Source organism: Venustampulla echinocandica (assembly GCF_003357145.1).
Source record: "Venustampulla echinocandica strain BP 5553 chromosome Unknown scaffold_2, whole genome shotgun sequence".
Taxonomy (NCBI): Eukaryota; Fungi; Ascomycota; class Leotiomycetes; order Helotiales; family Pleuroascaceae; genus Venustampulla; species Venustampulla echinocandica.
In genome coordinates, this window is record NW_022474207.1 from 2,252,771 (window position 1) to 2,280,277 (window position 27,507).

General features: G+C 48.0%; 11 protein-coding genes across 11 annotated transcripts; 8 read left to right on the forward strand and 3 right to left on the reverse strand.

Annotated features, from left to right (window-relative positions):
* Window positions 1-2,830: 2,830 nt before the first annotated feature.
* Window positions 2,831-3,953, reverse strand: BP5553_05103 (Uncharacterized protein; the record flags this gene model as incomplete). The annotated part of the gene is made up of 5 exons (XM_032013726.1): window positions 2,831-3,030; window positions 3,085-3,234; window positions 3,288-3,452; window positions 3,502-3,652; window positions 3,705-3,953. The coding sequence occupies 5 exons, from the start codon at window positions 3,951-3,953 to the stop codon at window positions 2,831-2,833; spliced, it is 915 nt and encodes a 304-aa protein (XP_031870326.1).
* A 1,079-nt stretch (window positions 3,954-5,032) lies between these two features.
* Window positions 5,033-6,475, forward strand: BP5553_05104 (Uncharacterized protein; the record flags this gene model as incomplete). Its single annotated transcript, XM_032013727.1, has 1 exon — window positions 5,033-6,475. The coding sequence occupies one exon, from the start codon at window positions 5,033-5,035 to the stop codon at window positions 6,473-6,475; it is 1,443 nt and encodes a 480-aa protein (XP_031870327.1).
* Window positions 6,476-7,081: 606 nt separating this feature from the next.
* On the forward strand, window positions 7,082-7,300 carry BP5553_05105 (uncharacterized protein; the record flags this gene model as incomplete). The annotated part of the gene is made up of 1 exon (XM_032013728.1): window positions 7,082-7,300. The coding sequence occupies one exon, from the start codon at window positions 7,082-7,084 to the stop codon at window positions 7,298-7,300; it is 219 nt and encodes a 72-aa protein (XP_031870328.1).
* A 1,527-nt stretch (window positions 7,301-8,827) lies between these two features.
* BP5553_05106 (uncharacterized protein) lies at window positions 8,828-10,312 on the forward strand (the record flags this gene model as incomplete). Its single annotated transcript, XM_032013729.1, has 2 exons — window positions 8,828-9,028; window positions 9,095-10,312. The coding sequence occupies 2 exons, from the start codon at window positions 8,828-8,830 to the stop codon at window positions 10,310-10,312; spliced, it is 1,419 nt and encodes a 472-aa protein (XP_031870329.1).
* A 970-nt stretch (window positions 10,313-11,282) lies between these two features.
* BP5553_05107 (Mannan endo-1,6-alpha-mannosidase) lies at window positions 11,283-12,916 on the forward strand (the record flags this gene model as incomplete). Its single annotated transcript, XM_032013730.1, has 5 exons — window positions 11,283-11,376; window positions 11,462-11,581; window positions 11,645-11,954; window positions 12,004-12,295; window positions 12,350-12,916. The coding sequence occupies 5 exons, from the start codon at window positions 11,283-11,285 to the stop codon at window positions 12,914-12,916; spliced, it is 1,383 nt and encodes a 460-aa protein (XP_031870330.1).
* Window positions 12,917-13,846: 930 nt separating this feature from the next.
* On the reverse strand, window positions 13,847-15,187 carry BP5553_05108 (uncharacterized protein; the record flags this gene model as incomplete). The annotated part of the gene is made up of 1 exon (XM_032013731.1): window positions 13,847-15,187. The coding sequence occupies one exon, from the start codon at window positions 15,185-15,187 to the stop codon at window positions 13,847-13,849; it is 1,341 nt and encodes a 446-aa protein (XP_031870331.1).
* A 1,329-nt stretch (window positions 15,188-16,516) lies between these two features.
* BP5553_05109 (putative Multiprotein-bridging factor 1) lies at window positions 16,517-17,066 on the forward strand (the record flags this gene model as incomplete). Its single annotated transcript, XM_032013732.1, has 2 exons — window positions 16,517-16,672; window positions 16,758-17,066. 2 exons carry the CDS (start codon window positions 16,517-16,519, stop codon window positions 17,064-17,066), a joined length of 465 nt encoding a protein of 154 aa, XP_031870332.1.
* A 242-nt stretch (window positions 17,067-17,308) lies between these two features.
* BP5553_05110 (Uncharacterized protein) lies at window positions 17,309-18,808 on the reverse strand (the record flags this gene model as incomplete). Its single annotated transcript, XM_032013733.1, has 1 exon — window positions 17,309-18,808. The coding sequence occupies one exon, from the start codon at window positions 18,806-18,808 to the stop codon at window positions 17,309-17,311; it is 1,500 nt and encodes a 499-aa protein (XP_031870333.1).
* A 332-nt stretch (window positions 18,809-19,140) lies between these two features.
* On the forward strand, window positions 19,141-19,854 carry BP5553_05111 (Uncharacterized protein; the record flags this gene model as incomplete). Its single annotated transcript, XM_032013734.1, has 1 exon — window positions 19,141-19,854. One exon carries the CDS (start codon window positions 19,141-19,143, stop codon window positions 19,852-19,854), a length of 714 nt encoding a protein of 237 aa, XP_031870334.1.
* Window positions 19,855-20,825: 971 nt separating this feature from the next.
* Window positions 20,826-22,459, forward strand: BP5553_05112 (uncharacterized protein; the record flags this gene model as incomplete). Its single annotated transcript, XM_032013735.1, has 4 exons — window positions 20,826-21,161; window positions 21,210-22,032; window positions 22,110-22,309; window positions 22,403-22,459. 4 exons carry the CDS (start codon window positions 20,826-20,828, stop codon window positions 22,457-22,459), a joined length of 1,416 nt encoding a protein of 471 aa, XP_031870335.1.
* An 874-nt stretch (window positions 22,460-23,333) lies between these two features.
* Window positions 23,334-27,499, forward strand: BP5553_05113 (Uncharacterized protein; the record flags this gene model as incomplete). Its single annotated transcript, XM_032013736.1, has 7 exons — window positions 23,334-23,797; window positions 23,846-23,967; window positions 24,049-24,208; window positions 24,262-24,552; window positions 24,680-25,840; window positions 25,897-26,020; window positions 26,123-27,499. 7 exons carry the CDS (start codon window positions 23,334-23,336, stop codon window positions 27,497-27,499), a joined length of 3,699 nt encoding a protein of 1,232 aa, XP_031870336.1.
* Window positions 27,500-27,507: the final 8 nt, after the last annotated feature.

Sequence of the window (27,507 nt, forward strand, 5' to 3'; positions counted from 1 at the left end):
CTTATAGCAATCAAGACTTGACTGTCTGAATAACTGAAAAGTAGCTAAGTTCGTGTTTCCAGAACACTTCTTATGAACTAATAAAATCCTCAAATGTTCGTGAAATCTGCCTGCTACAGCTGGGATTATTTTGCTGTTTACCCCTTAATCGCGCAGATCGCCCTGTTTATGCTGCGTTATATTTTTCTCAGATATGTTGGGGGCCAGGCGTACAGGTTGCTCCAGGTTATTACTACATCCAACTGAAGGGCCCCAAACCCACAAGTACAGTACTTCTACAGCATCCTAACTGATCAACTTTATGGGGGTCACAAAGACGACAGGTAAATGAGGATTGTTTACCCTGACCGGACTTTATGCTTATCATTTGTGATAGCCCTCGATGTAGGTCGTAATGGAATTTGTGTCAATGCGGTTTGCCTATCGTGGACTAAAACACCAATGGTCGCCCAAGAGTATAAAACAAACCCACAACTTTCCGCAACTATTAAGGCCTTGGTACCTTGTGGAAGAGTGGTCGAGATGGATGAGGTCTCCGATACAATCGTATTTCTTTGTAGCCCTGCAGCAAGCTACATCAGCGGAGTGGCCCTTTTCATTGATAACGGCCTCTCACTTTCAATTCGATTGACCTAGTGCATGGCCTACGGTGCAGGATATGGTGTTGGAACCCCCTTGAAGTTCAATCAGAAACCGACTACTTTGCAACCGCCCTCATTAGCCGTAAAGATGGATTACATCTTGGACACAAATTTCTATACACAGAAGTGATGCAATTCACTGGTAATAAAATGACATTGTTTATTTTCCTCTTATAATTCTGCTATAGCTATGGTGATGATATTGATTGATCTGGGAGTAGGCTCAAAATAGACTACTTAGTGGACTTGCATTCTCAATGTTCTTATGCCATTTTCAAGCCAAAGTGTCGTATCCTTGGAGATATCAATCTCACCAATCCATAAGCAAGGCTAAGAAATCAGCAATTGTATTACAGGGTCGACCTAGAAACGGCCCTAGCTATCGGGGCATTTTTGCCGCAGTGGGCGAGTCGCTATCAACCGACGTTTACCCCCGGACAATTCTTGTCGTTGGTTTCTAGGGTAGGGTGCTTGTTTTTTCTTCACATACTACTATAGGCTAGAAATGTACGAGTATTGTCGGCGCTGTCAGCACAAGGGCAAGTAGCGTTGCACGACTACTCTCCAAACTAGGCTGACTTGAGTACCGCCGATATGTTGCATACTACAGCACCCCATTTTTATAACTTTCGCAGGACCCCCAGATTTTATTGTTACAACCACCCAGAACCGTAGAAGAATGGCAGAGGTTCAATTTCATAGAAGGCCGGGGTCTATTGCCGGCAGTTTTTCCCCAGTTTCTATCCTTCGAATCGACTTTTAAAAGCTTAGAATCTGACGAATCAGAGGTCAGAAGTCCTTGAATCGTACATACGAATATTCGATTCATTCGATTCAAGTTTCATTCGAAAAATTCGAAAAATTCAACTTCAATTGCTAGCCCTAAGGAGGCACATATATTGTAGCTTTAGCAGCGATCTCGAATAGGGTTGACATCTTGTTGATTCAGGGTAATATTAAGGGGGTTGGTGTAGAGAGATAAATGCTCCGGAAACGCGTCTGAACTGAAGTAAGAACTGACGTGTTTGATTGGTGGGTTGCTGATTAGTAAGCAAACTACTTAAATTTGGTTTATAAGTCCCCCTTTGACACGATCTACTATCTCTGTCCCAGTAACAGTAACCCCACTGTCCCCATTCGCCCCTAATATCCCAAGATAAACACCCCTAAATATTCCCCCTGATTCCACCATGGTCCGTTCATGGGCTGCTTCGCAAACTGCGCCCACGGGCCCTGCATATACCAGCTCAGCGCGACTTTCTGGGCCGTGCAGTTGTGGCCGGGCACTAACCTGTCGTATGTGTCGAAGACGATTGAGATTTCGCTGGAGTGGAAAATCCCAGCATCGGGGAAGACTTGACTGTCTGGAAAGGCGGCGTCGAAGTAGTAGCGCCAGGTCACGTAGCCTGCTGCAGTAGAATGATTGGTATATAGAGATATGGGTTGTAGAACGGATTAGCTGGCAATGGCAGGACACGTAGATAAGTGCGGTCGGTCTACTGGGCAAGACGGAAACAGCGGAGAATGGTGAGACTCACGCAAAGTTAGTCATAATTGGTGATAATCTCCCCAATAACGTCGTAACCTGTCTGTCAAGGTTGTACGGGCTATGCGGCGATGACCATTGTTTGCAACACTGGGTCACCAGGGAACCTTGCTTGACGTACGCCTGAATATCTTCTTCAATTACGGAGAATACTCGTCATAAACATCCCGCATGTTAGCCAACTGGGTCAAGAACCGCAATTCCATTGACCTCCAAGGTGACGGAAGGAACATGGTGCGCAAGTTATTGAGCATTAGTTCCGATTATCCTTGCAGGGATCGTAGTGGGATATAACGCAAGTACGTGTCATTACCTTTAATTAGTCTAACATAGGAGTCATATCTACTAAATGTCTTAACCTCACTGCTCCCAGAATTTTGTGAACTTCTCTTTTTCACGGCCTAGCCTAATACAGAAATCATGGATTCTATAAGCTCGTCCCTCCTTTGCTGGAACGACCTGATCCCTCCTTAAATCTGTTTGAGCATCGTGTCCTAAAGCCATTCAAGAAAGCTGCGATGACCACTAGGTATTTATATCCTCTATCTAGGCGCCATAGTTACAGCTTAGGTTGTACATTCTAAACTATGGTCAAAACCTTCCTCGATAAAACTACACAGCCGGATTTGTTCCTGAAAGGAGTCTAAAGACCAAGATGAGGCACTAAACGTTCCCGCACAAAGTCTTCGATACCGTGCATCTTCACCCCCAATGCCACAACGTTATTATCGGGGAGTTCTTTGTTCCCATACATCCCTACCTCGTTGTATAGTTGATACATAATGTCTCGATCAGGTACACCGGTTGTAGGTAAAGAGTCCCAGGTACATTTCTTGCCCGTGACTAATCTCTTTTAGCTACTTTGAAGCTTCATGGTCTGGGGAATTATGGCCATACCTCGTTCAATGCAAGCAATAATATCTCCGGCCGAGACGCGAGCGTTTGCACAATAAAGGATTTTGTGGTTCAGCTCATTCTTCTTCGAGTCCCATTGGTCGAAAACGGCTTTTGCGAGGGCGGATAGGTCCCTCTCGACGTATAACATTGCTACTTCGGGAGTGTCAGTATTATGTAAGGCCTTACTAAGAGCTTTTACTTACACTTCGTGTCTCTCTTGATCACAGTATGGCGAAATTCAATCACATCGCTGGCCTTGTCATAGCTAACGTGTCCCCGAAGGACCATATTCTCGTAAAAATTCCCTGTATAAAAAATACTAGCGGGAAGTCCGATTTCCTTGATGTACGCGTCGACATGATATTTGCCTTAGGCTAGTCAAAATCACATAAATCTCAAGAGGAACACGCGCCTTACCTTCGTATATCTTGGAGACCAAACGGCCTCCCGAGATTTGTGCCGAGCTGGGAAGTGAGCTCCAGATGAAACACTGTACACCAGCATCAAAAGAAGCCTTCACCAGATTTTTTCCTTGAACTTCTTCACTTCCTGGGTCATCCTGAATTTTCTGAGATTCGATTCTATCAGTACTGCCCGGAAAGTCACCATCCAGCACATACCACATCGTAGAAATTTGTGACGCCGAACACCCCCCAGCAACCAGCCACGGCCGCTGGCAAGGTTTCTGGTTTTGTTAAATCGGCTTCCACTATTTCGGCTCCCATCTCTTCCAACGCCTTGGATGAACTTGAATGCGCATCGCGGGTGATAGCTCGTACTCTGTATTCTGTTGGATATTTTAATAGTAGCTTCGCAACCGATCCCCCTTGGTTTCCTGTTGCGCCCGTCACTGCAATGAGTCTCGCCATCTTAGTTGCAAGTGCAGTTGATGTCTTCTGAGCCAGTTTTGTTGTGACTGTCTTGGCTATGTCAGCGCGGTTCTCCAGACTCTTCTTGTATGTCTTGAGTATGTGCCGCCACGCGGCGACGACATCAGCGAAATGGGGGAGATGGAGAACGGCTCAATTGCCGGATCGCGGGGATTTGCGGATGGGGTTTGCGGTATACAATGGCATTCGGGTATCCGTTCGATAACTTCCCGAGGAAAGCCAAAGCCAGGCGAATAGGAAAGATCGCGAATGGCTCAATTACTGCAATGACAACTCTTCCGTGTCCTATTTCAAATGGCTTAGGCAGCACAACACGTTGGAAGCTTCTGGACTCCTCGAAATGGGCCCCGATTTAAAAGCCGCGTGTGTTGACATTTTGATTCCTAATGCATGAGTAAGTTGCCACCGCCTGACGAGATTCTAAGTCGCGGGATAGTCTATCCTGAAGTCATTCAGTTACTGCATTGTTCTTATTGAAGTCTCCATGACGTGCGGTTCCAGCGGCCATTTGGGGTATGTAAATGAACTACCTCCAGAATTCCGCTTATCGAAGACCAGCTGGGAATATATTCGACAACCTACTTATTGCAGTGCCGTCCTGCGTCCTGCGAATATTGTCCACGCTGGCCGATTGACGTTGCGAGTATGCGGGGGGACTCCAGACCAACCCCACAAGTACATGTACAACCCCGTTGTGTCTTGAAATTCGACCTCCCGATGCCCGGGGTAAGCACTACCCGGGTACGACGACCACACGGGCAGGAAATGACACATTCATGGTCAGCTACAGATTCTGTAAATGCACGGAATAGATGTATGTTCCCCGGAATTGGTCATCATGGATGAGATGGCTATGAATTCGGCAGTTTTTGTTGGTGGTGCAAGGTATCCAGTCGAGTTGGAGCAAGGAAGACTAAGATACATATCTCAGTCTTATCTTCTCTTTTGCTCTACGACTAACGCACCCAGCCAATGTAATTGAGTTACCTCCAATTCATCCCTTCAAATCTTTGCATCTTCCATTCCGCATTTAACCGCACGTAGAAGCTGGATTCCAGATGGCTGGTGCATCAAAGTCTATCCTTCTCCGAGGTGGTCGTGTCCTAATATTCGACTCGGAGAAGAATGCGACATTTCCAACACTTGATATACTCGTGGAAGATACTATCATATCGAAGATTGCCCCGCTCGTTGCGGTAGGACCAAACACCCAGGTCATTGATGCAACCGGGAAAATTGTTTGCCCTGGGTTCGTCGATAGCCATCGTCATCTCTTCCAATCTCACATAAGAACTTCAGTCGCGAACCAAACCCTGCTAGAATATTGCGGACATCTCCTCTTGGGTAGAGTCACATTCTATAAACCGCACGATGTCTACCTGGCCCAGCTAGGTGCAGCAACCGAAGCAATCCATTGCGGAGTTACCACGGTGCTCGATCATTCCCACATTCAACTATCTGAAGAGCATATCGCACAATGCATCAAGGCCAGCATTGAGTCTGGAATTCGAAGCATTTACTGTTTCGCACCTTATGGTTTGCCTGAGAGTATCAATCCCTTGAAGTTCTCCGACAAGCCGCACGAACTTCACCAGCAGCAGCTAGATTTATTCTATAAGCTGTCCGAACAGTCTCCCCTTGGCAGTTCTAAAAACGATGGGCGACTAACACTCGGGATTGGCTATGATGGCATCGAATACCGTCCAGTTGAAGACACGAAAAAGCTGTTGGAATTTGCCCACGGTCGAAAGTATCCAATCACATTTCATGATTGCCATCGCCACGGCATGTCTGCCATGAAATTTCTACAAGAAAACAATCTCTTATCCGATACTATGGTGCTATCCCATTTCAACTTTCCCTCAGAGGAAGATTTTGCTGCGGCAAAAGCGCACGGGGTAGGCATATCTTCTACGCCAGAGTCTGAGATGCAAATGTCACACGGGTGGCCTGAAGCATTCCCAGCTATGAGGTATGGTTGTAAGACCGGTCTCGGTGTTGATTCAAGCGCGATTTGTAGTGGAGATTTATTTGCTGCAATGCGCATCTGCTTGCAAACACAGAGAGCTCGCGACAACCATGAATTAGCTTCTCGGAACAAGATTCCAAAGCGACTTCGAGCAACGGTAGACCAAGTACTCTACATGGCCACCTTAGGTGGGGCAGAGGCGATCCATCTGGATTCGGAGATTGGGAGCATCGAGGTTAGAAAACGAGCAGATATTGTTGTTATAAGTACTGACTCGCCTTGCATGGTTGCTGCAAGCGATCCTGCTGCAGCGCTGGTCTTGCATGCTTCGCCTTCCGATGTTGAGTCTGTTATTGTAAATGGGGAAATGGTGAAGGAGAATGGCAAGCTGTTGAAGGTTGATTGGCCAAAACTGAAGCATGAGTTAGTAGAAAACATGAAGGAACTGGAAGCTCGTTGGAAAGGTGTGGATTGGAGTTGGAATACAGATGAGTTAGCGGAGGCATGGTATATGACCGACAAATTAGAGTAGGCTCTACTCTTCTCAGCGAAGCAAGAAGCTGTCCGCAGTTATCTCAATCCCAGACCTGGCGTTGGAATCTCACGGAGAGCATCACCTATTCCCGATTACGAATAGCTTTATCATATCTTCTTTCCTATCCAAATTGTACCTGTAGTGTCTAGATACGAACCTCGTCAAACGTAACTCTCGCAACTGGGAGAAAGTCTCAATTTGTCCTGCACGAAGTGTAGTACAATCCTCAGTGCTTATACACAGGATGGCATTGTTCAACTACTCCTGCAATTCCTCACAAGACTTTTCAAGGATCTTCCAGAAGCAAAAGGTCAATTTCGTGGTAAGACACAGTGATTTGATTCATCTGGTTATGACGCACCAGCATAGCCAACACGGAAGGAGCCGGATACAGAAAACATTCCGCGGGTATTCCGCGGGAAAGAACCTCCCAAGACCGGAGCCTGTTCACAACATGAGCCCTCAACATTACATGTTAACTATCAGCGTGTGAGATAATAATGGCGGCGAAATCCTCCGACGTCCCCAACGGAATCCTAAAACGAAGATATAAGGAGTGATTTACTCGATTATTTTCAGGAATCAACATAAGAGTCTCTAAAAATGTCCCCTTTCAAGAATGTCCTACTCGTCGGTGCCTCTAGGAGGGTTGTAACGGCCATACAAGCCGAACTTCTTGCCAAAAAGAGCAATTTCTCTAAACTCGGCGTGTTAACATCTTCAGCCTCAGCTCCAGATCCTAAAAAGGATGCTTACTGGAGTCCCTCGCAGCACAAGGGGTACAAATCGTCACGGTCGATTTCTCAGACAGTAAGGCTCTAGTGACAGCCTTCAGACGTAGCATCCACCTTTCTTGCTCCAGATTTAATAACATGCTAAAAGTCACAGCTTACTCCGTATGTAAATCAGTATATGGGGTATTTCGGTACCTAGGTATATAGGCCAAATTCATTGATAATTTTGCGTGGAACCTATCTCTACTCCTTGCAGTTTGTGTATCCACCACGTTCTCCTGAGTGGGTGGTGCATGGCGTAATTTCGTAAGTCCTACTTCGTAATCAGGTATGTAATAAAGCGTAATGCTCAGGCTGAGGCTGGTATGTTATGGCTAGATATGTGGCGCATAAGGTGTTGGGGTCAATGGTATACCACATTCCGTCCGAGATTCTTTGTACTGTACTGTACAAGCATTGACGTTGGTGTTGTCGGAACTATTTTGTTGTCCATGCTCGGTAGTTCTACGAGTAGCCCCCGTGAGGCGCAGCAAAGAAAGGGCCAGCCAGCCGTGAATCGCCACCAAAAACAAGAAATGCGACCATACGCTAAACCTATCTGTGTTATATTGCTTGGCCAATGACGTCCAGAACTTCCAGATCGGGCGGATGATGGCTCGAGATGGAAGGTAAAGAGTGGGACAATACTTACGCGTACCTCTTGCCCCTATCCACTTGCATCCACATATATCCACTTCCGCCTGCTGATTATCCAGCCATAACCCGGTATTCAGCACTACGGAGGTACACGATTTCGTCCCAAGGCTCGGGAATCTCGGCCCACGGACCACGACATATATTATTAAACGGCTTGTGCGGAGCATTCCGTAGAGGAGGCATGCCTTGCACGGAAGTATAGAAGGACAAAGGACGGAGAACAAAGGACGGAGGCTGAGGCTACAATGTGTATACCTTTGAAACGAGTAGGTCGCACAAGGAAGATCAAGTGGCCATGATTCGGTCCAAAGGCAGAGAGTTTGTGATGGGAGGACAGACTCGTGTTCCTGCAGGAGCCACGAAAAAGGAGCGCGTCATCAATCGCCAGCATACTATATCGCCCTATTATTTGCTATGATTTGCCTCCCGGTGCTGATCTTGACGCCGCCGTGAAAATTCAACGGCCCGCTACGCCACTTCAGGAACACCCGGATGCTGGTGTTTGTAGCGGCACCATCAACAACCGCCTATCTGCCTGTGTTTGGCTGGCTATTCCTTGCTTCTTTGACGGGACTCCTGCTTGGAAAAAAGAATCCTGTTGCCGCTGCTTTATGGCGGTTCCCTTTGGTGGGCCCAGAACCCTCGTGTCCAAGACATCCACTGGATCGACCACCGGGTCGACCGCCGGTACTGTGCTGTACGTCCACGCACATGCACACACCAACAGAGAGAGACACCCATAAATAACTTTCTCCCAAGTTCCACACCAAGATCCTGCTCCATCGCCTCCTCAACTCAGTCGCTACCACATACGCCTGCCTCTTCGTTGCGGCTTTCGTATTTCTCACGATCTTTCCCTCTCTCTCTCTTATTCCTCTTTCTAATTGTCAACCCGAAAACCGAGCAGCTTTCTTTCACTATGCGTTCGACTTCTGCTTTCCTCGCCCTCGCGGCTTCGCTCTCCTCCCTTGCCTCGGCTACACACCAGGGCTTCAACTATGGTTCGACCAAGTCTGATGGTTCGTTCATGTTCCAGAAAGACTTTGAGGACGCATTCTCGACGGCAAAGAACCTCGTGGGCACATCTGGATTCACCTCCGCCAGACTATTCACCATGATCGTAAGTACCAACTCGCACTTAAATATCATTGTCCGGAAGGGAACTCAAAACTAACACCCTTTCTAGCAAGGTGGAAGCTCTACCAACGAACCTATCCAAGCTATTCCAGCAGCTATTTCTCAAAAGACTTCCCTTCTCCTAGGCCTATGGGCTTCTGCCGGGGATGGTCCATTTGATGCCGAGATCACCGCTCTAAAATCCGCTATTGATCAATACGGGTCGGCCTTCACTGATCTGGTCGTCGGTATCTCGGTTGGTAGCGAGGATCTCTACCGCATTTCTCCCACTGGCATCGCTGCAAAGTCAGGATATGGTTGCGAGCCTGCCACGCTTGCCTCGTACATCGGCAAGCTTCGACAAGCTGTTGCCAATACTCCGCTGTCCAAGTCACCCGTCGGTCATGTCGATACCTGGACAGCGTGGGTGAATGGATCCAACCAAGCCGTCATCGACTCCTGCGACTTCATAGGAATGGATGCCTACCCATACTTTCAAGACACTATGTCAAACTCCGTCCAGAGTGGCAAGGGTCTCTTCGAAGATGCTTTGGCCGCGACCCAAGCTGCCGTCGGAGGCCGAGAAGTCTGGATTACCGAGACCGGATGGCCCGTCAGCGGTGCTACCGCCAACCTTGGTGTCCCATCCACCGAAAATGCTAAGACATACTGGGACGACGTTGGATGCCCGAGATTCGGCAAGGCCAATATCTGGTGGTACACACTCCAAGATGCTGCTCCAGTTACTCCCAACCCTAGCTTTGGCATTGTCGGCAGCACCTTGAGCACCACCGCTCTGTTCGACCTCTCCTGCTCCAACACTGGTACATCCAACGACACATCTGCCAGCCCAAGTGCCAGCACGAGTGTCCCATCTTCTGTTGTATCATCCATTCGGTCGGCTGCTACCGGTGGAGGCGTCGCATCATCCGGTTCTCCCCTTGGGCCCTCTCAAGGCGGTGTCCCTGGAGGAGCGGCAGGCACAGGATCGGGCCCAGCTCCCACCGGGGGTTCATCTGGAAACTACACTGCTCCAATCGGGGGCGGTAGCGGAGTCAAGACCAACCCAGGAGGCTCCAACCCAACCGCAACAGGTGGCTCCAGCCCAGGCGCAACAGGCGGTTCCAGCCCAGGAGGAGCTGGCGGCTCCAACCCAAGTGGATCAGGCGGCTCCAGCCCAAGCTCCCCCACCGGCGCTCCCGTTATAAACAGCAATGGTGCCTCAGTTATGTCCGCCTCATTCATCGGTGCTGTCGGTGCATTCTTTGCTGCTATTGTAGCCTTGTAAACTAGTTATGAAATATTTGCATAGGCGTCAATAGAATGGCGGAGCTTTTTAGGAAATAGGGGGAAATAGGGTATTTGGAAATTCTCTGGGAAACAATATCTAATTATATACGGGGAATTAAGGGGAAATAATTGGTAGTGGAGTTACATTTTCTTGTAGTTAACGGCTTCTTAGAGCTTAAAGTAAAGCAATAAAAAGGCCAATTTGCCCATTTTGCCCAATAGTCTACACAGCTATGCTTTGAGTATAAAATTGACAGCCTCGCCGTCAGAGGAATAACACCACAATAACCTTGACCATGTGGCATATCTCATCCCTACAGGACTAGGTACTTGAATTGATGATGGTGGCAATATACATAGTGCAGGGTAATAGTAGCAAGAATGGTAATGGTAGTAATAATAATGTTTAAGTAAACTGAAACAATGATTCTTATCCTAGACAGCGGACGTAAAGTGTTTTATCTTTATAGAACGACTGGCATTTGATCGACGCGTTGACAGCTGATACTGCCACGCTATTATTCAATAGTATCTAGCCATTGAAGAGCGACTGGGTTGGTAGGCTGTGCAGAACGAGTGGGGTGCGAGCAAATAATACTACGTGCACACGCGCTGATGGGTTGTGTAGAGTAATAATACTACAGGAACGCATTGAATACGAGTTCAGCTAATGCCCCGTGCGCCAAGTTCGGCTCCCTGGAAGACATCTTGCGTTCTCCCTCCGCTTACAACCACCTCCGCTACCATCGTGATCACCCCCCATCACCCTTCCGGTCGTTACTTTCACCTCGAGCCTTATCGACACCACTGTCGCCGTCCATGGTCCCTATTGCCGTGCACCTGGCGACCTGCGAAACGCATTTGATCTAAACAACCTTCGCTCTTTGTCCCTGCGATCGCAGCGCTTGCACTTACGAAATCACGACCCGAATTACGAGCCTTTCGACCAACAACACATTCTTCTCGCCATGTATTCCACAATCTTTTCACGCGCAGGAGTAGCCCTCTTACTGGGCAGCAGCAGTTTGGTATCTGCTCTTACCGTAGATCTCGATTCACCACGTATGCCTCTATATCCCGGGGCCTATTTTATCCACCGATTGTTCGGGGATCGTGATCAGTAACTAACGGAGCCTTTTCTTTGCAGAATCAATAAAAGACACAGCTGCAACGATCGCATACGACATGATGTCCTACTATAAGGGAAACCAGAGTGGAGGGATCATTGGCGTGTTACCTGGGCCTCCACCGGACCCCCCAACCGGGTGTAAGTCGACTCGACTCCTCTAGGCGTGAGAAATTGAACACCAGTTGCTTATGATTTGTGCAGATTACTGGTGGGAATCTGGTGCGATGTGGGGGACTATTATCGAATACTGGCACTACACAAACGACTCCTCGTATAATGCTGTTGCGGCCGCAGGCATAGAAGCACAGGTGGGAGAGAACCTGGATATGATGCCGAAAAATTGGTCACAGTCCATGGGTAATGACGATCAGGCTTTCTGGGGAATGACAGCTATGCTGGCTGCCGAATACAAATTTCAGGATCCGCCCCCAACGTCTCCTGGATGGCTAGCTCTTGCTCAAGCGGTTTTCAATACGCAGGCTATTCGACCAGATCCGCCTTGTGGTGGAGGGTGAGTTTCCTCCCCTTTCGGGCTTGTTTCTTGTGCTGAATTTTAGTAGCTTGCGCTGGCAGGTATATCCATACCTTACTGGATACGATTACAAGAACTCCATTGCCAACGGCTGTTTCTTCAATATCGGGGCTCGGCTGGCCAAATATACGTCCAATGATACGTATGCCGTACATGCGACTAAAGCCTGGGATTGGATTACATCTGTTGGATTGATGGATCACGACTATAACGTCTATGATGGTGCTCATATAGGGACCAACTGCACTGATATCAACAGGGTTCAATTCTCATACAACTCGGCCGTTTGGCTGTTGGGAGCTGCAAATATGTACAATTATGTAAGTGCCTTACATTCTCGAATTTCATTGTAACATCACTGACAACTAGTCTAGACGAATGGAAGCGCCATCTGGGAAGAACGCGTAAATGGCCTGCTCAACCGAACCCTCAACCTGTTTTTCCCTGACAACATCGCCTACGAAATCTCTTGCGAGCCCAAATTATCGTGCACGACCGACATGTTTAGCTTCAAAGCCTATCTCACCCGGTGGCTCGCCTCCACTATTATGGTCGCACCATACACCCGCGAACTCATCATGCCCAAACTCCGCGCCTCTGCCATCGCTGCAGCCAAACAATGCTCAGGCGACGCCAATGGACGCACCTGCGGCTTAAGTTGGTCCAAAGGTACAGTGTGGGATGGCACGAAGGGCGTAGGCCAGCAGATGGGTGCTATGTCTGCCATATTCGTTAACCTGCTGGATCATGTTTATGTTCCCCCGCCAGTCACGAATAGCACTGGTGGAACGAGTGTAGGCAATAATAATGCGGGAAGTCAGAGTGTGGCTGATCCAGAGGCGTTGAAACCTGCTACTCAAGGCGACAAAGTCGGTGCGGGAATTCTTACAACCATTGTGTTGGTTGGTGCTACGGGGATGTTTGGGTGGATGAGCATTTAAGAAAATAGCTCTTTGTATTAATGACTGCTATCGCTTTCCCCTTTGGTAATGCCTATATATCCAGGGATGAGGCTTATTCCGAAAGGGGGGGCAACACAAGGAATTATGTCTTGCTCTATTTTCTTTTCATATAGCCCGCCTTAGTGGCAGGACGGTTGGCTGGATGGTATTGCATGGAGTTAGCGACATTCTCCTCTCCTCCTCTTGCAAGAGGAGAATGAATTACAAGGCGTTCTGGGGATGGTATTTGGGGCTGTCTTTTTCTTCTTCCTTCGTTAAGAAAAAATTTCGAGGATAGGGGGAGTGGAGGGATAAATGGGATTAGTTAGACCGTCAATGTAATGTTCGTTGTTTATATTTGCCTGTGCCTCACGGTGTTTTATAATTTAGTACTTGAATCCGTGGATTGGCTTAGTGGGGTGTAGTGGGATGCAGAAATAAAGAGAGGGGTAACTTTCGCCATAGCTGACTTGATGGTATACTCAAGCTCAGGAGGTGATTTATTGACTTTGGAGATATCTGGGAGGGTTTCGTGCTGTATAGAACAGATAGCTACGTATGGTTCTCACCTGTGCTCTCTTGCGCGCTTTACGTGTGATTTGTTTTTTAAATATCGAGCCGTCTGCTTGAGGACTAAAGGAAATATTTACGAATCTAACTCGTATGCTCCATCTAATATTAAAAGCTCTGACCAGGAAAGAACCTGAGCGCCATGCTTAAAGCAACTCCGTATTCCAAATCCCCAAACTCCACTTTAGATGCAACGACCACGATAAGTACCGGATCCCGCTCATATTATGCCACCGTGGTGCAATGCTCTACTAGTCCCTCGGTGATCGTTGTTCACCGTTCATACTAGTAGATTTCGTCTTTATCAAACATCCTCCAAGACTTCCCTCAGTTTCACCCTTCCTCCTAAAATAGAGTTCCCTAAGGACATAGACTTCGCACCAGATACCAGAGAAGACAAAATTTAACAACCCCGATTTCCATTCTAAGCAAATTTGTACTCCCACCCGCAGTATGCGTGGCAAGGTACTGGTACAGTAGGTAAGAGGTGTAAATACGACGTTCGTCTTGGGAGCAACCTCCGTGCTGCTCCTGGTGTTGAGGGGTGGTGAGGAATGCTAAGAGTGGAAGTGCTTGTGACACTGATTCTGCTTCTCTGGGTAAGTGAAAACGGAAATTGTGTGTTGGAAAGGAGGTCGTTTCACAGGTCTGGATTCGTGGTGCTTGCTCGTGATGATTCTGAGGCTCTTTTGGACCATTCAGGAAGTTGAGGAAGTGCAAAGCTGATGAGACATATGTATCGAAGTATGACAATCTTTCTGTAGACTGGCAATATGGGTTGTCTTGTTGATTTCTAGCAAAGAGCGTTGTGACAGTGTCCGTATCAGAGAGCGAAAGTGTCTGGTTTAGCAATTGGGATTCAGCAAGGATTATCTCGGATAGGGTGGAGAACGTGTAGTATAAGAGTCGAGAATAGAACAGTGGGGTGAGGATCCTAATCTCCAGCTCTTGAATTTCTCCGTGGGCTTCCACCTGAAGTGCCGATGGGGAATATACCACTTCTTCGCCAACCTCTAGAATCCCCGCCGGGAGGTAACGAACTTTAACTGGCCGGAGCGTCCGTTTGATAACATGATGTACATATCGCCGGAAGATACCCTCAAGAAAAATCTCCATCTTGTTTGCACGCCTTGGCATGCTCTCCCTGCTTGGCTGAGGCTTGACAACCCACGTAATATTTTTGCGGTAGAAAAGAATGAACGCCTGGACCCGTGTGCGAAAATATGTGGCAAGACCTACCCATACCCACTGTGCAAGGAAAACCGTCTTCTCCCACAACAAGAGGGATCCTGGGTCGATTCCTGAGGATGTAGAACAGAGTCTCCCGACAAGCTTGGTGCGTGTGGACGAGAGTGCGATGGTGATGTTTATTGGGCCATTACCTGACATGGATGGGGAAAGAGCGTCGGTAGCACAGATCTTGTATGTGCCGGTGCGGGAATCGAATACGGATAAGTAAAGTGCTTTGGGGAATGTTGTTGAATAGCATGATGTTTTGCCTTGGGGGTGATCAATTTCGTGGTCCCCTTCAGCGGACTGCAGTTTGAGGAAGTATATGTGTCGTTCATTGTAGGTATTATTAACTTCCAATATCATGGCCCGCAGCTCTTTGGATGGGGAATAGAGATTCCAGATTGAAACGGGATTGGAGGCGTGACCTAAGAATCGAGCTGCGGTGAACAGATAGGCGTAGGGGTACATTTTATGATCGATTCCCTAAATGTCTCACTCAGCAAAGGGACCGTACAATAATTCGAGGGGAAGCAAACTTGGCTCTCGAGGTAGTTCCTGAGTTTCCCTTCCAAACCACCTTCCACATGCCCTCTCTCCAAATAATCATCTCCATTGATAGTGAACCAAGCACTTCTACCCTTCAGAAAAAGCCATCGCCAGTACCAAGGGATCGAGTCATTCGCCACATCTGAAGATAACATTCCACCAACAGAACCTCGCCATCCTATGGGAATACCGACCAATAGGTATGAATACACAAAACAATGCCGCTTTGGAAATAATCTTGCATGGCTTGTCCGGCAGGGGAAAAACATTGGCTTTGCCGGAAAACCATTGCTTGAAGATGATGGGCGTCGGAGACCAATAACACAGTGAATCGTATGGAGAAAAACGACAGGTAGAACGGCTAACTTAAGGAGGTTAACAACAAGGGTGAGGTTAAAGTGAGCTTTGACGAGGTGTAGAAATTGGTGTTGCCGTCTGATCAAGGTGAAAAGGAAGAGGAGAGATGCGTCCCAGAGGGACCCAAATGCAATGATAGCACCCAGAAAAGTTAGTGCCAGCGGGTATGGCAATGGAAGAGTCATTGCTGGCATCAGTAAATGGTGTTGGAGAATCGAGCTGTTAGGTTCATAACTGCTGAAACGACGGGAGACTAAATGTGATATTTAGAGACTCTGCACGGTGATAAGGCACTATGGAATCGAATATATACTCGATCATAGCAAGTGAATATGCAAAGTGCGCAGGAGTGAAATAGCATGCAACTCGATGGTTCACAAGATAGGAGGGATAGACATATCTGGTGCAAAATACCACAGTACCTAGGTAATTTAGAGAGAGATTATGCAACCACTGGGAGTAAATATCTTCATAGTTACACCCTGATCCATCTAATGGCTTTCTTGGGAACTCTTACACGTTCTTTCCGAGAATATATTCATGAAGTAGCAGAAGAAGTCATTGATTCCCAAAAGGTCCTAGCGTTAACTTGCGTCGATCCCGATCCAACCAGAGCACGTGAGCAGAGTGGCTTATCGGCGAATGACACAGCCACCGGCTGACGCTAACTGCTTACCTGACTAATGATCCCGCTCGAGTCTCGAGCCTCTATAAATCTGTCCCGCACTCGCCTTCGCCTTCGCCGTCGCCATCACCGCCATCACCGCCATCACCAAAACACAACACAACACCACCCACTCACGAGCAAACTTACCACCTCCTTTTACAAACGCTCTCTCAACACCGCAATCTCTACAAGAATCACACATACAAACCACCGCTTAATCTTTCACCATGGACGACTGGGATACCGTCACTAAGATTGGAAGCAGGGCCAACGGCGGCGGCGCTCAACGAGAGACAGTCGTGCGCGGCAAATCTGCCCTCAACGCAGCGCAACGCAGTGGAGCCGTCATCGGCACTGAGAAGAAATATGGTGCTGGAAATGCTGTTCGTCCCCCTTCTGCTCTCCCCTCCTTTTTCCTGCAACCATCTTTTCGCTTTGCGCCACCACTAACAATCCCTCCCTTAACAGGCCTCCAGACCCGGCGTCGAAGGCCAACATCTCACAAAAGTTGACCGCAGCGACGATATTGTCAAGCCCGCCACGATAGGGAAGCAAGTCGGAAGCGTTATCTCTGAGCAAAGACAGAAGATGGAGCCAAAGATGAGTCAGAAGGACCTAGCCACTAAGTGCAACACATCCCAGAGTATTGTGGCAGATTTTGAGAGGGGTACTGCTGCACCGGATCAGAAGGTTTTGGGGGCTATGGAGAAGGTCTTGGGTGTTAAGTTGAGGGGTAGTGACATTGGGGCGCCTCGGTTTGGTCCGAAGAAGAAGTAGATGTTATGGGAATGATGGTGGGGGTGGGGTTGAGCACAGGCAGTTTTGTTTACAAGGAACAAGCGACGTAAATGAGGAGAAATCCATTAAGCGTTTATGATTTTGACATGGGCGGCGAAAACTAAAAATAGATAGAAGGTCGTCAATTCATCAATTCGTTGGTTTCTATTTAGAGCTCCCATATCATTCGTGGGCTGGGTATCCAAGCAACAGTCTATAAATCATCCAACGCTGAAAAGCCTTCAAGTAGCGTGCTCAACACGCTCTCTAATACTCGATTCTCTAGGTCTTGCATCCCTATTCACAACAAGGGCTTCCATTTTACCCAATTTCACAATAGCCACCCAGTCAGGGGCTATCTCCGCGGCCATCAGCCGAAGACAAGTTTCTCCCTCCTCTTTAGACATAGGTGTATTCAATGAATCCCGCAATTTGCCCAGAACAGTTGGGAGAGTAAAAGAGACCCTTTGCTGGCCGACAGATCTGGACGTGCTTAGATTTGCCAACACAGCTGCTACTCCCTCGATTCTTGATAATGCTGCCTTGCGATCAAGTTCTTCCTTTGATGGTGGTGGTGGCAGGCTGGATAACTGCTGTTGTTTCGCTCTTAGGCGCTCGAGGAGAGTTGGTTTTGCGCCGATGGAAGAGGGAGTAGCTTCTTCCTTCACGCTGCACTTGCTTTTCTCCTGCTCCTTCGTGATGGTGATTCCGTGTTTCAAATCTTCTAGTCTTCGTTGTCCCTTGGCAGCCATAGGCGAAATCTTAAATGACGAGCATGTAGTAATGGCCTCTAAGGGTAAACTTCCGATGAATTCTTTCGGCTCCGTCTCCGTGGAGGCTCTTGACTCCCAGGCTGCCGTTAACCCCCTTACAAATATGCCATTCAAAAGATCCTCGTTCACAGGCCTGGCAATCCTACCAGGTTTACCTGCGGCTGTCCCAATCTCGATACATATTTTGCCATGTCCATAATCAGAAAGTATGAGCCGTGATATCCTATGATCACTGCAGTCTTCCCCGATATTGGTATTCAACACGCCGAGAGTCCGGCGAATGTCCTCAAGTGTCACGCTGCGCTTACCCCAGGCTCGGGCCACGTTCGGGCAGAGCATGCGGAGATCCGCCGGTGAGTGTGTTCCATTATGGGCGTAGTGAAGTGATGATGCGGTAAGGAATGCTGCGTGTAGGTTTATGAGGTCGAGTAATTCGGTTGGGAGGTCCTGAGGATTTTGCCCCGGAGAAGGATGTGTGTTAGGATCGAGAATATATGAAGTAGATGAATCGTGGTTGAGTGATGATCGGGTAGGAGTGGTCGAAGAAAGGAAAAGTCGGTCAAGGAGACCTCGAGCTCCTTTCGTGGGTGTTTCAATTGAGTCAGGAGATTCGCAGTTGCGGATCAATTTTTGCGGAGTTTGTGGGGTCGGTCTTGCTTCACTTGCTCTTCGCCGTGGCAACAACTTCGTCTTGGGCCTGCTAGAAGCAGACAGGATTTGCGAGGTGTCCTCAGCGATTTCCGCGTCCTCCTCGATCACAACTAATTTCCGTTTTCGCGTGGTCGAAGCATAATTTTGGGAAGGAGTAACGGTGATATCGGCATGGTAATTCTTCTCGATAACTGATTTAGTAACGCTGCTTCCCTTGGAAACTCTCGTGAAAGCGTCGATCCCTCGAGGTCTGTTTGCGGAGGAAGACGCGGCCTTGGCTGTCGTTGATAGCTTCCTTCGTTTGATGGCTGCCGGCATTGTGAAGGCATACAACTGCTGTGAAAGGTATGTTCGTATACTGAAACTGCTAATTGATGGCAGGAGGATATCGTGGGTTGTTCTTAACAGTGCTCGGAGGTTGAAGTTGCTCAATATATTATCTCGACCGAAGGAGGTTGGGAGTCGCGATTGACGCGACGCGACTTCTCGCGTAAAGTGGTCCTGCCAAGTGGAACTCCTGGACGCCCTTCCACATTTCCTTTGGGGTCCTTCCTCGCCACTTTAATACAATACAGCCAGCTACCTCACTATGTCTTGTTCACTCAAGAGATACCATCAACATCGCGCGCCGTCGACATTTACGCTTCAATATGCCTCGCAGTTTCTTGAGCTTACCTCGCGAGGTCCGGGATCAGATCTACGCTGAGCTCCTAACGTGTTGCGCGAACGTTGCCACATTTTCTCCATCTGCTATTGAGGTCACTCGGTCGATGACCATTCTACGGACATGCAAGCAGGTCCAGCGAGAATGCAAAGAAACCATCTGGCGAAACAATAATCTACGACTGCACGAGCCAACCGAAATCTTCACAAAACTTAGGGCTATGGTCGAGGTCGACGCCTTGCGTCAAGTCCAACACGTCAAAGTCTGCCTTGAGCTTCTTGATCGTGACGAGCTGGAATGGGTATGCAGTGGACTGAGAGCTTTTTCAACGTTGCCGACTTCACCAGCTTTGAGATCTATTACCCTCATTGCGATCAACGACCGGCCGCAGAATATGAAAGAAATCAAGGAAGTGCTGGAGCTGCTCCGCCGGGGTGCATGGGTTGATGGAAGACTCTTCGGAGGATTCCCGAGTGATGATGGAGCCCAACTAATGATCCAGACGGCATGGCCACACTTTTTGCACTGGGGAAGGCAACGCTGGTTAAGGGAGACGCTACTGGATCGAGGTGACACCGCCGATCTTCTCCAGGAGTTACAGTCGATGTTTGGGGGAAGCCTTTATATTGACGGCGTAATACAGTCCAAGGCTGAGAAACTGGACCCGAGAGACGGTGAGATAACAATTATTCTACCCTAGTTAGCAGCGGAGCGCCTTCAAATTGATTGGTATCATTGGGGCAAATGCTGTTGAACTTTTGTTACCTACTTGGCACATCATCCCAAGCATGAAAGCGGTAGTCCTTTGGTTTGAATGGCGAATGAGAGGAAATGAAATGAAGCAAATGATTACAAGGTCACTAGTCTCTTCAAGGTGTTTCTTTGGTGGCTGCAGCATCAGTTGCGAGCGAGCGACCCAACTCGTCGAGAACCGTTGGCTAGTGCCATACTTTAGTAAGAATTGGCATCTATTGCAAAACCTAAATGTTCACGTTTTAGTTCATTACATGGACCAAATTCCCTTGTTGTCAGTTCCATACAAGTGTGGTTGGTAAATGCTCTTACAATTTGAAACGATATATCCAAGCTCCAAGTCGAAAAACATGTCAAAATGAGATACCGATCAATGGGTGCGGGCGCATCTGCACTCCACAAAATGTCACCCAGGCAAGATTATCACTTCACAGCGCTCATTTAATTTGATTGACCCTCAATCCCCAATCATGGCCGGCTACACAATTCCCCTAATGTAAGCTGACGCACCCGAAGAAGGCCGTGGAACAAACTCATATACCAATAAGAAAGGCTCCTTCCTCGAGGCTGCACTAAGATTTAGGCCAGACACCATTGTTGCAGCCATTAGTGACAGCCCCAAATTCAACAATATGTTAACTTACGTAGGTATTTCTAGATATGTTCGTTCACGACACCCTCAGCACCTCGCTTCCTAGTGGCGGCAAGATAGGTGCATAAGATCGACGATTTCATGCCCATTACGAGGCTTTTTGGCAACACAATAACGTCACTACTCCTTCAGCTCTCACCTCAGCACCTCAGCACATTCGCCACCTTGGCCTCTTGCCAATCTCTCAAATACCACAAATATAGCCTGCAACCCACATCTTTTAAGGTTCGGCCCGCAAAACAAACCCCCCCTTTCCACTTTGCACCATGGGCACGCGCATTCTGCCTACCGCCAATTTGACTTGGGACAAGCTAGATTTCACTAAAAACTGCACTGCAGCTGCAACTTTCAATGGCCTCTACTTCTGGGGATCTCGTAAAGAGTTCATCCCAACGCGCCAAGCGATAGAAGCCTTCATTCGCAGTGCCCTTCCTCCACAGTCCAAGCAGCCAACCTCCTGCGAAATAATGCAGTGGTTTGAGGACGTATATCAGGAAGAAAATCTTACGGAGTATATGTACCGGGAATCCTTTGATTCCTGTCTTACAAAAACATGTTGGGCGATTAGCTACCCCGGTAATCCTGATATTGCCGGTGTTGGAGTACGTTGTCGTTGAACTGTGGCGTCATGCTCTACCTAACCATCTCAGATGCGTACGGCATATTGTATGGAGGCGGTCATGGTGACCATCTACCTCGCTATCTTCGCGCTTAGGTCGCTTCGACCTCAACATTCGCACACTCAGTCACCCACCACAGCTACTCGGTGGCCATTGCAGGGCATTGGTCATCGATTGATGGATGCAGCGCGGTTCTCTGTTAGCGGATTTCTTGATACCGCCATGGTTTTCAATCTATCCGTGGTAATAGCCGGTATAGTTATAATCCCTCAGTCGAAGAAACTATACGATATGCTTCAATCCACGCTAATGGCAGGATTTTCTCTCGGTGTGGTGTTGGCCATTTGGCCATTGCAGAAGAGAATCAAGGCCCGCAAACTACTTCGCAACGGCTTCCTAGTTCTAAATATCTTTCTCACGTTCATCGAAATCTCTATGATTTATATTTTGCAAAAATGGGAAAAGAACACAACGCGCCGAGAGACGGACTGCCTTCCGGAAGTTTTCCAGTCCGTCAACCGTCCCAGCGTGTACTTTTTTCTACTCCAAATTCTCATCGGCACTGCGCTATTTGGGGCTTTTTGGGTGATCATCCTAACCGCCAAACCTATTCCCAAGCCAGTATCGAATTGGCCACTCTTCAGATTCGTTCAAAAAATGCCGTGGGGAGTCATTACTTGCATATACGGATATATCAGTCTTTGGCTGACGTTGGGCGGGCTTTTTTACGTCCGACATCTCGTCCAAGTACGCATCGGGGAGTCTTATTCAGACAACTCCTGGGGATTCGGCCAGGTCATGGCGCTGGCCACTTGGCTACCTACTCAGGCTGAATTTATGAGCATCTTCATCCGTAAGTTCCAGTTTCTCGGTGAATGGTGTAACTACTAACGAGTAGCTTCCGTAGTTGGTCCACAACAAGGTTTACAGGGCCGCATATCTTCATCATGGAAGGAGAAGGACACGGAACAGGATTACGCCCTGATCAACAGAGAAGAGGAATTGAGACCGGTGGACGAGCTGAGGAGGCGGCATTCCCAGACCGGCCCGACAGGATAACTCAGCCAGCAGCATATACGCTCCAGTGCCGTAATCGACCTGGTGGTGTACCCGATACGGCAGCAACAAATGTCAGTCGCCTGGTTTAACCCACAATTTTGAACTATGAAGCCTCGCAAATCTTTGGAACGAGAATCCCACTGCCCCAGGCTCCCTTCTGATAGCCTCGTCAGCTTCCTCCACACTGGTATCGACGCAGGATCGGTGCTGGAGTTGCCTAGTTTATTAGGAGACAGGTTTCATATGCTTCACGAGCAATTATCTGGCTGAGGATGGGGGCATGTCTGCTGGGTCTGCAAAGGAAGTGGCGGTGACGGGGTAGAATGCAAATTATGTATAGTGAGGAGTTGGCAACGAGCAGTTTCTGGGGTACATGGGAAGGGGGTAAGGGGTCGCATGGGGATAATTGGGAATGAACGGCACATGCTAAAGCAAAAGTGAACTTCTTTGGACGGACGCCCAAGACTAGGAACAGAATATGTCATATAACGGCCTTTGGAAATAAAGCGAGTGGCCACGATGTATACTCGGAACGGTATAAGCTACGACTAGACATTTTGACCTCGCCCCAGAGGTTGGGATTTAGAGGTATCATGACTTGATTTTCTCTTTCTTGAGTCCCGTATGGAGTTGGTAAGCTTGCTGCTCTTGCTCATACGCTAATCATCTCGGCTCAGTCAACTGTAACCTGAGCACACTGAGATCAAGTGTCCTCTGCTCTCTCATATCACTTCGGTTAGTTTAGGACCTAGAGAGGGAGAGCGTTGAACCCAAGGGCAGGAAACGTCGATTAAACGGCTCTCTAAATACCCTTTTCAAAGCAACTAGGTCGGTGGAAGTTATGTTCTGCACGTGCAAGGATGACCACGCGCCATTTAACTTTCAATTTAAGTGCTGCAAGGAAAGCAAATGTGGTTGTGCATTAATTCATAAGCTGACTAATTTTCAGCTCCTCTGTACGAGCGAGCAACTTCACAGCCTAGGCGCAAACAACCTTGGACCTCTTCACGACAGATATCGGAGGAGTACTGTCAACTGATAAATGCAAGTATACCACAGCACTTTTGCATGACCTGTTAGACCTGAAAGGTTGCCATGGAGGCGCTGGCAGCGATTGGTCTGGTCAGCAATGTTCTCGGCTTCATTGACACCACCGCCAAACTGCATGCTCTCATCAAAGAATATTCGTCAATGGGCGGAGCTCCAGCGGAAGTTCTTGCGATTTCGAAACGGTTAGACCTAACAATCAGAGCAGTCAAAGAACTTGATGAGTCCGGCCGAGCACGACTTGATCACGAGAAACTTGCGTTGCAAATCTACTCTGAGGAGGCTGAGGGACTATGTGTGTTTTTGGAAAGTTTGAAACTCACCTTAGATCAGCCGCGGGAAAGAGGGAGCAACTTCCCATGGCTGAAAAGGAGGCAGGCAACTGCGCGGACAGCGGAGAAAGGTTGGAAAGCTTTCAAGGCTCTCCGTGGGAAAGAGAAGCTTGACAAGTTCCAAACATCGTTGGACAGGATGTTGGACCTAATCAAGATGCAGCAGCAAACGAGGATTGAGTAAATTTTCTTCTCTATCTGCTAGACTTGATATTGATGCGCTCATAGGGCTACTGCACTGCGGGTAGATGACAAAACTACTATCCTTGTCCAGAACTCTGAGTCAATCATTAGAGGCTTGGGTGACTTGCAGCTCTCCCCAAACCAGCCATCCATAGATTCATCTGCTAGTGAGAGACTCCATCCTTTATTGATTTGAACCTAGGTTTTATCTCCATTCTTCCAAAGTCCATTTCTAATCCCGGGACTAGTGCAAAGGAAGATCATTTTTATGGTCCCCTTAGCAAGGAACTCTGGTTTTCTAGGACGAGATGAGCTCATCCTCCAGCTTGATAAGAGGCTTGGCTCCTCGCCGGGATCTGGACCAAGAGAAGTCCAGACAACAGCGTTGTGCGGGTTGGGAGGAATTGGGTAGGCCGTATAATTTCCACTCCAGACGAATATGAACTCAGCAAAGTGTGTAGAAAGTCACAAATCGCACTCGAGTACGCCTACTTACGTAAAGAACGATCTCCTAATACGTCGACCTTTTGGATTCTAGCCTCGACGGCCACTAGGTTTGAAGAATCGTACAAGCAAATAGCTACGGAATTTCAACTTCCGGGAAGAAACGATCCCCACGTCGATGTCTTGCAGCTTGTACGAGATTGGTTTGAACGCCACTACAAGCAGCGTTGGCTGATGGTAGTTGATAATGTGGATGATACTCAAATATTCGAGAAAATGCAGTGTGGGAAGTCGCCGTTGGAGTATTTGTAAGTGCTTCATTCGAGTTGTACTGTTCATGCTCTCAGCTTTATATCCGAATACAAATTACAAGGATTTCAATTTTCGACGTCAACTCACAATCAGCTGCGAAACTGACTCGCCAATAAATTATAGGCCAAAAGTTGCCGACGGATCCATTATCTTCACCTCAAGGAACAGAGATGTCTCCATCGATCTTGTCAGTGATCCGATCACTGTCGAACCATTGAGCCCTGAAGAAGCACGAAAGCTGCTTGGAGACCGCACGAAAAGAACAAGCACAGACGAAGAAAAGGATATGGTCCTTGCCGAGTTGGATCACCTACCTTTGGCTATCACCCAAGCAGCGTCGTATATGGCCAAAAGAAACAAAAGCGTATCCCAGTATCTCGTCCTATATCAAGACAGTGAGAAATCGAGAGTAAAACTTCTAGAGCATAAGTTCGTCGATACTGGAAGAGAAGCAAGATCTCTAGAGTCCGTTGCGACAACGTGGTTGATGTCATTTCAGCAGATCAAGTCCGAAATCCCCCGTGCAGCTAATCTGTTATTTATGATGAGCTTAATGGGCCGTCAAAGTATTCCCTCGTCCCTGATAGTGGCCGAAAATGAAAACATAGTCGATTTTGAGGAGGCTGTGGGAACTCTGGTTGCTTACTCCTTTGTTTCCGTCGACGACTCGGGAATCAACTACAGTATGCACCGGCTTGTGCAAACCGTCACTCGGGCATGGTTGGACGATCATGGGGACAGACTGTTCATTGAAAGTCAAGCATTAGGCTTTCTGTCATCCAGATTCCCAGATGGTGAATTTGAGACATGGGAAACCTGTGCCCAGTATCTGCCTCATGTGGAATCCATTCTATCTCATACTCCGGAAAGCCAAGTCAATACTCAGAGACTCCATCGCTCGGAACTTCTTACCAATCTTGCTTGGTATTTCAAAGAGCAAGGGAAGTATGATCTTGCACGGGCGAATCTGGAACAATCGTTGAAGATATTGAACACAGCAGGGACTGGAGAATCGGGAAAAGCTTTGAGGGCAAAAAGGAAGCTTGCAATCATTGTTGAGCTCCAAGGACATCCTGAGGAAGCTATAAAGTTATTTCGAGAAGTTCTTAAAGCCGAGGAGAATTTACATGGACCAGATCATCTGGAAACTTTGGAAACTGTGGATGAATTGGCATTAACTCTCGCGAACACCTTATTTCCAGAAAGATGGGTAGAATCTGAGAGATTAGCGAGACGGAGTTTAAAAGGAAGGCGGTCGGCCTTGACTGACGGAGATCTCAAATTGTGAGTCTTAGCCATTCGGTCTTGTCCTATCCATTGCAGTGTGCTAAAAGGAGCAGAATAGAAAGTCTCCATACGCTTGGTTGGGTACTATACCGAGAAGGAAAACCCAATGAGTCTGAGGAGCCTCTCAGGGAATGTTTGCAAAAACGCAGGATGGTCCTTGGAGACCAACACCCGAAGGTAGGAACTCTTTCGCAAGCTGGGCATCAGTGGCTATCCGATCCGTTGCTTCAAACCCTTCGCTGTGATCCAGGAAAGTCTCTCGGACTGACGAATTCTTAGACTACTTCGACGGCTAATGATCTTGCCCTTACGCTCATCAAGCTCGATCCCCCGAAATATGAAGAAGCAGAGCGACTGTTGAGAGACTCGGCTAATTTAATCATTTCTTCGTGTGGGACCGATCACCCAAACTCTATAGTCATACACAGCAATCTGTGCAACGTGTTGAGACGAAGTGGGAAGCACGCTGAGGCAGAAACTCTGCAGGTAGACCAGCTAACGTTGAGTGAGAAGGTCCTCGGGCAGAATCATCCCACCACGATTTGGTGTGTTGTTTCGGTGGCCGAGTCGCTCTTCTATCAGAAGAAATTCTACATGACCCAATCTTTCATTCTCAAGGAGGTAGAGAAGAGACCGGACTTGGTTCGGCAAGATGTCGTGAGCAGCTTGATTCTCATCAGCCTCTTCGCTCACGTCTGGGAAGAACATGGAGAATTTACAGAAGCGGCCGAGAATTTCCAGTCAGTTCTTCAGGGGCGAAAGAAAGCACTTGGAGACGATCACCCAGCAACGTTGCATGCCGAACACTGCTTCGCTAGAGTAAGACTGGCCCAAGGAAAGTGTTTTGAAGCTGCCGGAATCCTGCGAGGGTTGATGCCGAGGGAGATCCAAGTTCTGGGGTTGAAACATGAAGAAACTGTCCTTAGCGTCCGTCTGTATGGTCTCGCGATGTTCAGCCAAAGAAAATTTCCTGAGGCGGAGTCATACTTTCGACAAGTATTAAGTATCAGAGAGAAGACGCTTGGGAGGGAACACGAAACTACTCTCATTGCCAGGGACAACCTTGAAGCAGCTTTGGGCGAGCAAAGAAAGTGGGCAGAGTGGGAGAAAGCCTCTCGTGAGTCGCTGGCAATACGTCAACTATTAGCACCTACCGATTACCATACTTTGCGAGTCAAGTCGAATCTCTGGTTTGTATTAGAACAACAACGTAAGGCTGAGAGCGAGGCGATCTTCCATGAGTTACTGGCGAACATCAAAGCCCTGCCGGAGGATTTCATGGAAGGCCCAAACTTCAAGAAAAACGTCACCTGTGAGGAGGAATGGTATTTCTGGCGTCTCCGAAATGGCTCTTTTGATCTGGAAACATTGAGGGCTCGAAAACGAATGGCAGCTTGGTCACAAACTCCGAGGTTCACGAAAGGAGGTGACGCGGCAAGTTTTGTCTCTTTCTTCAAAGCCAGCTCCCAAGTCAGCTCCAATGATCTTGCAGGGGAGATATATCATGAGGTTCTGAGGAATATGGAACATACTTTTGGGAAGGAGTGTGAAGAGACCAAGTCAGTGAATGAGGAGTATGCCAAGCACTTAGAGCAGCGGGGCAAGGTCCATGAGGCCAAGAGAATTCGGGAGCGCTTGCAAGAGTCTGGAATCTGAAGGGTCAG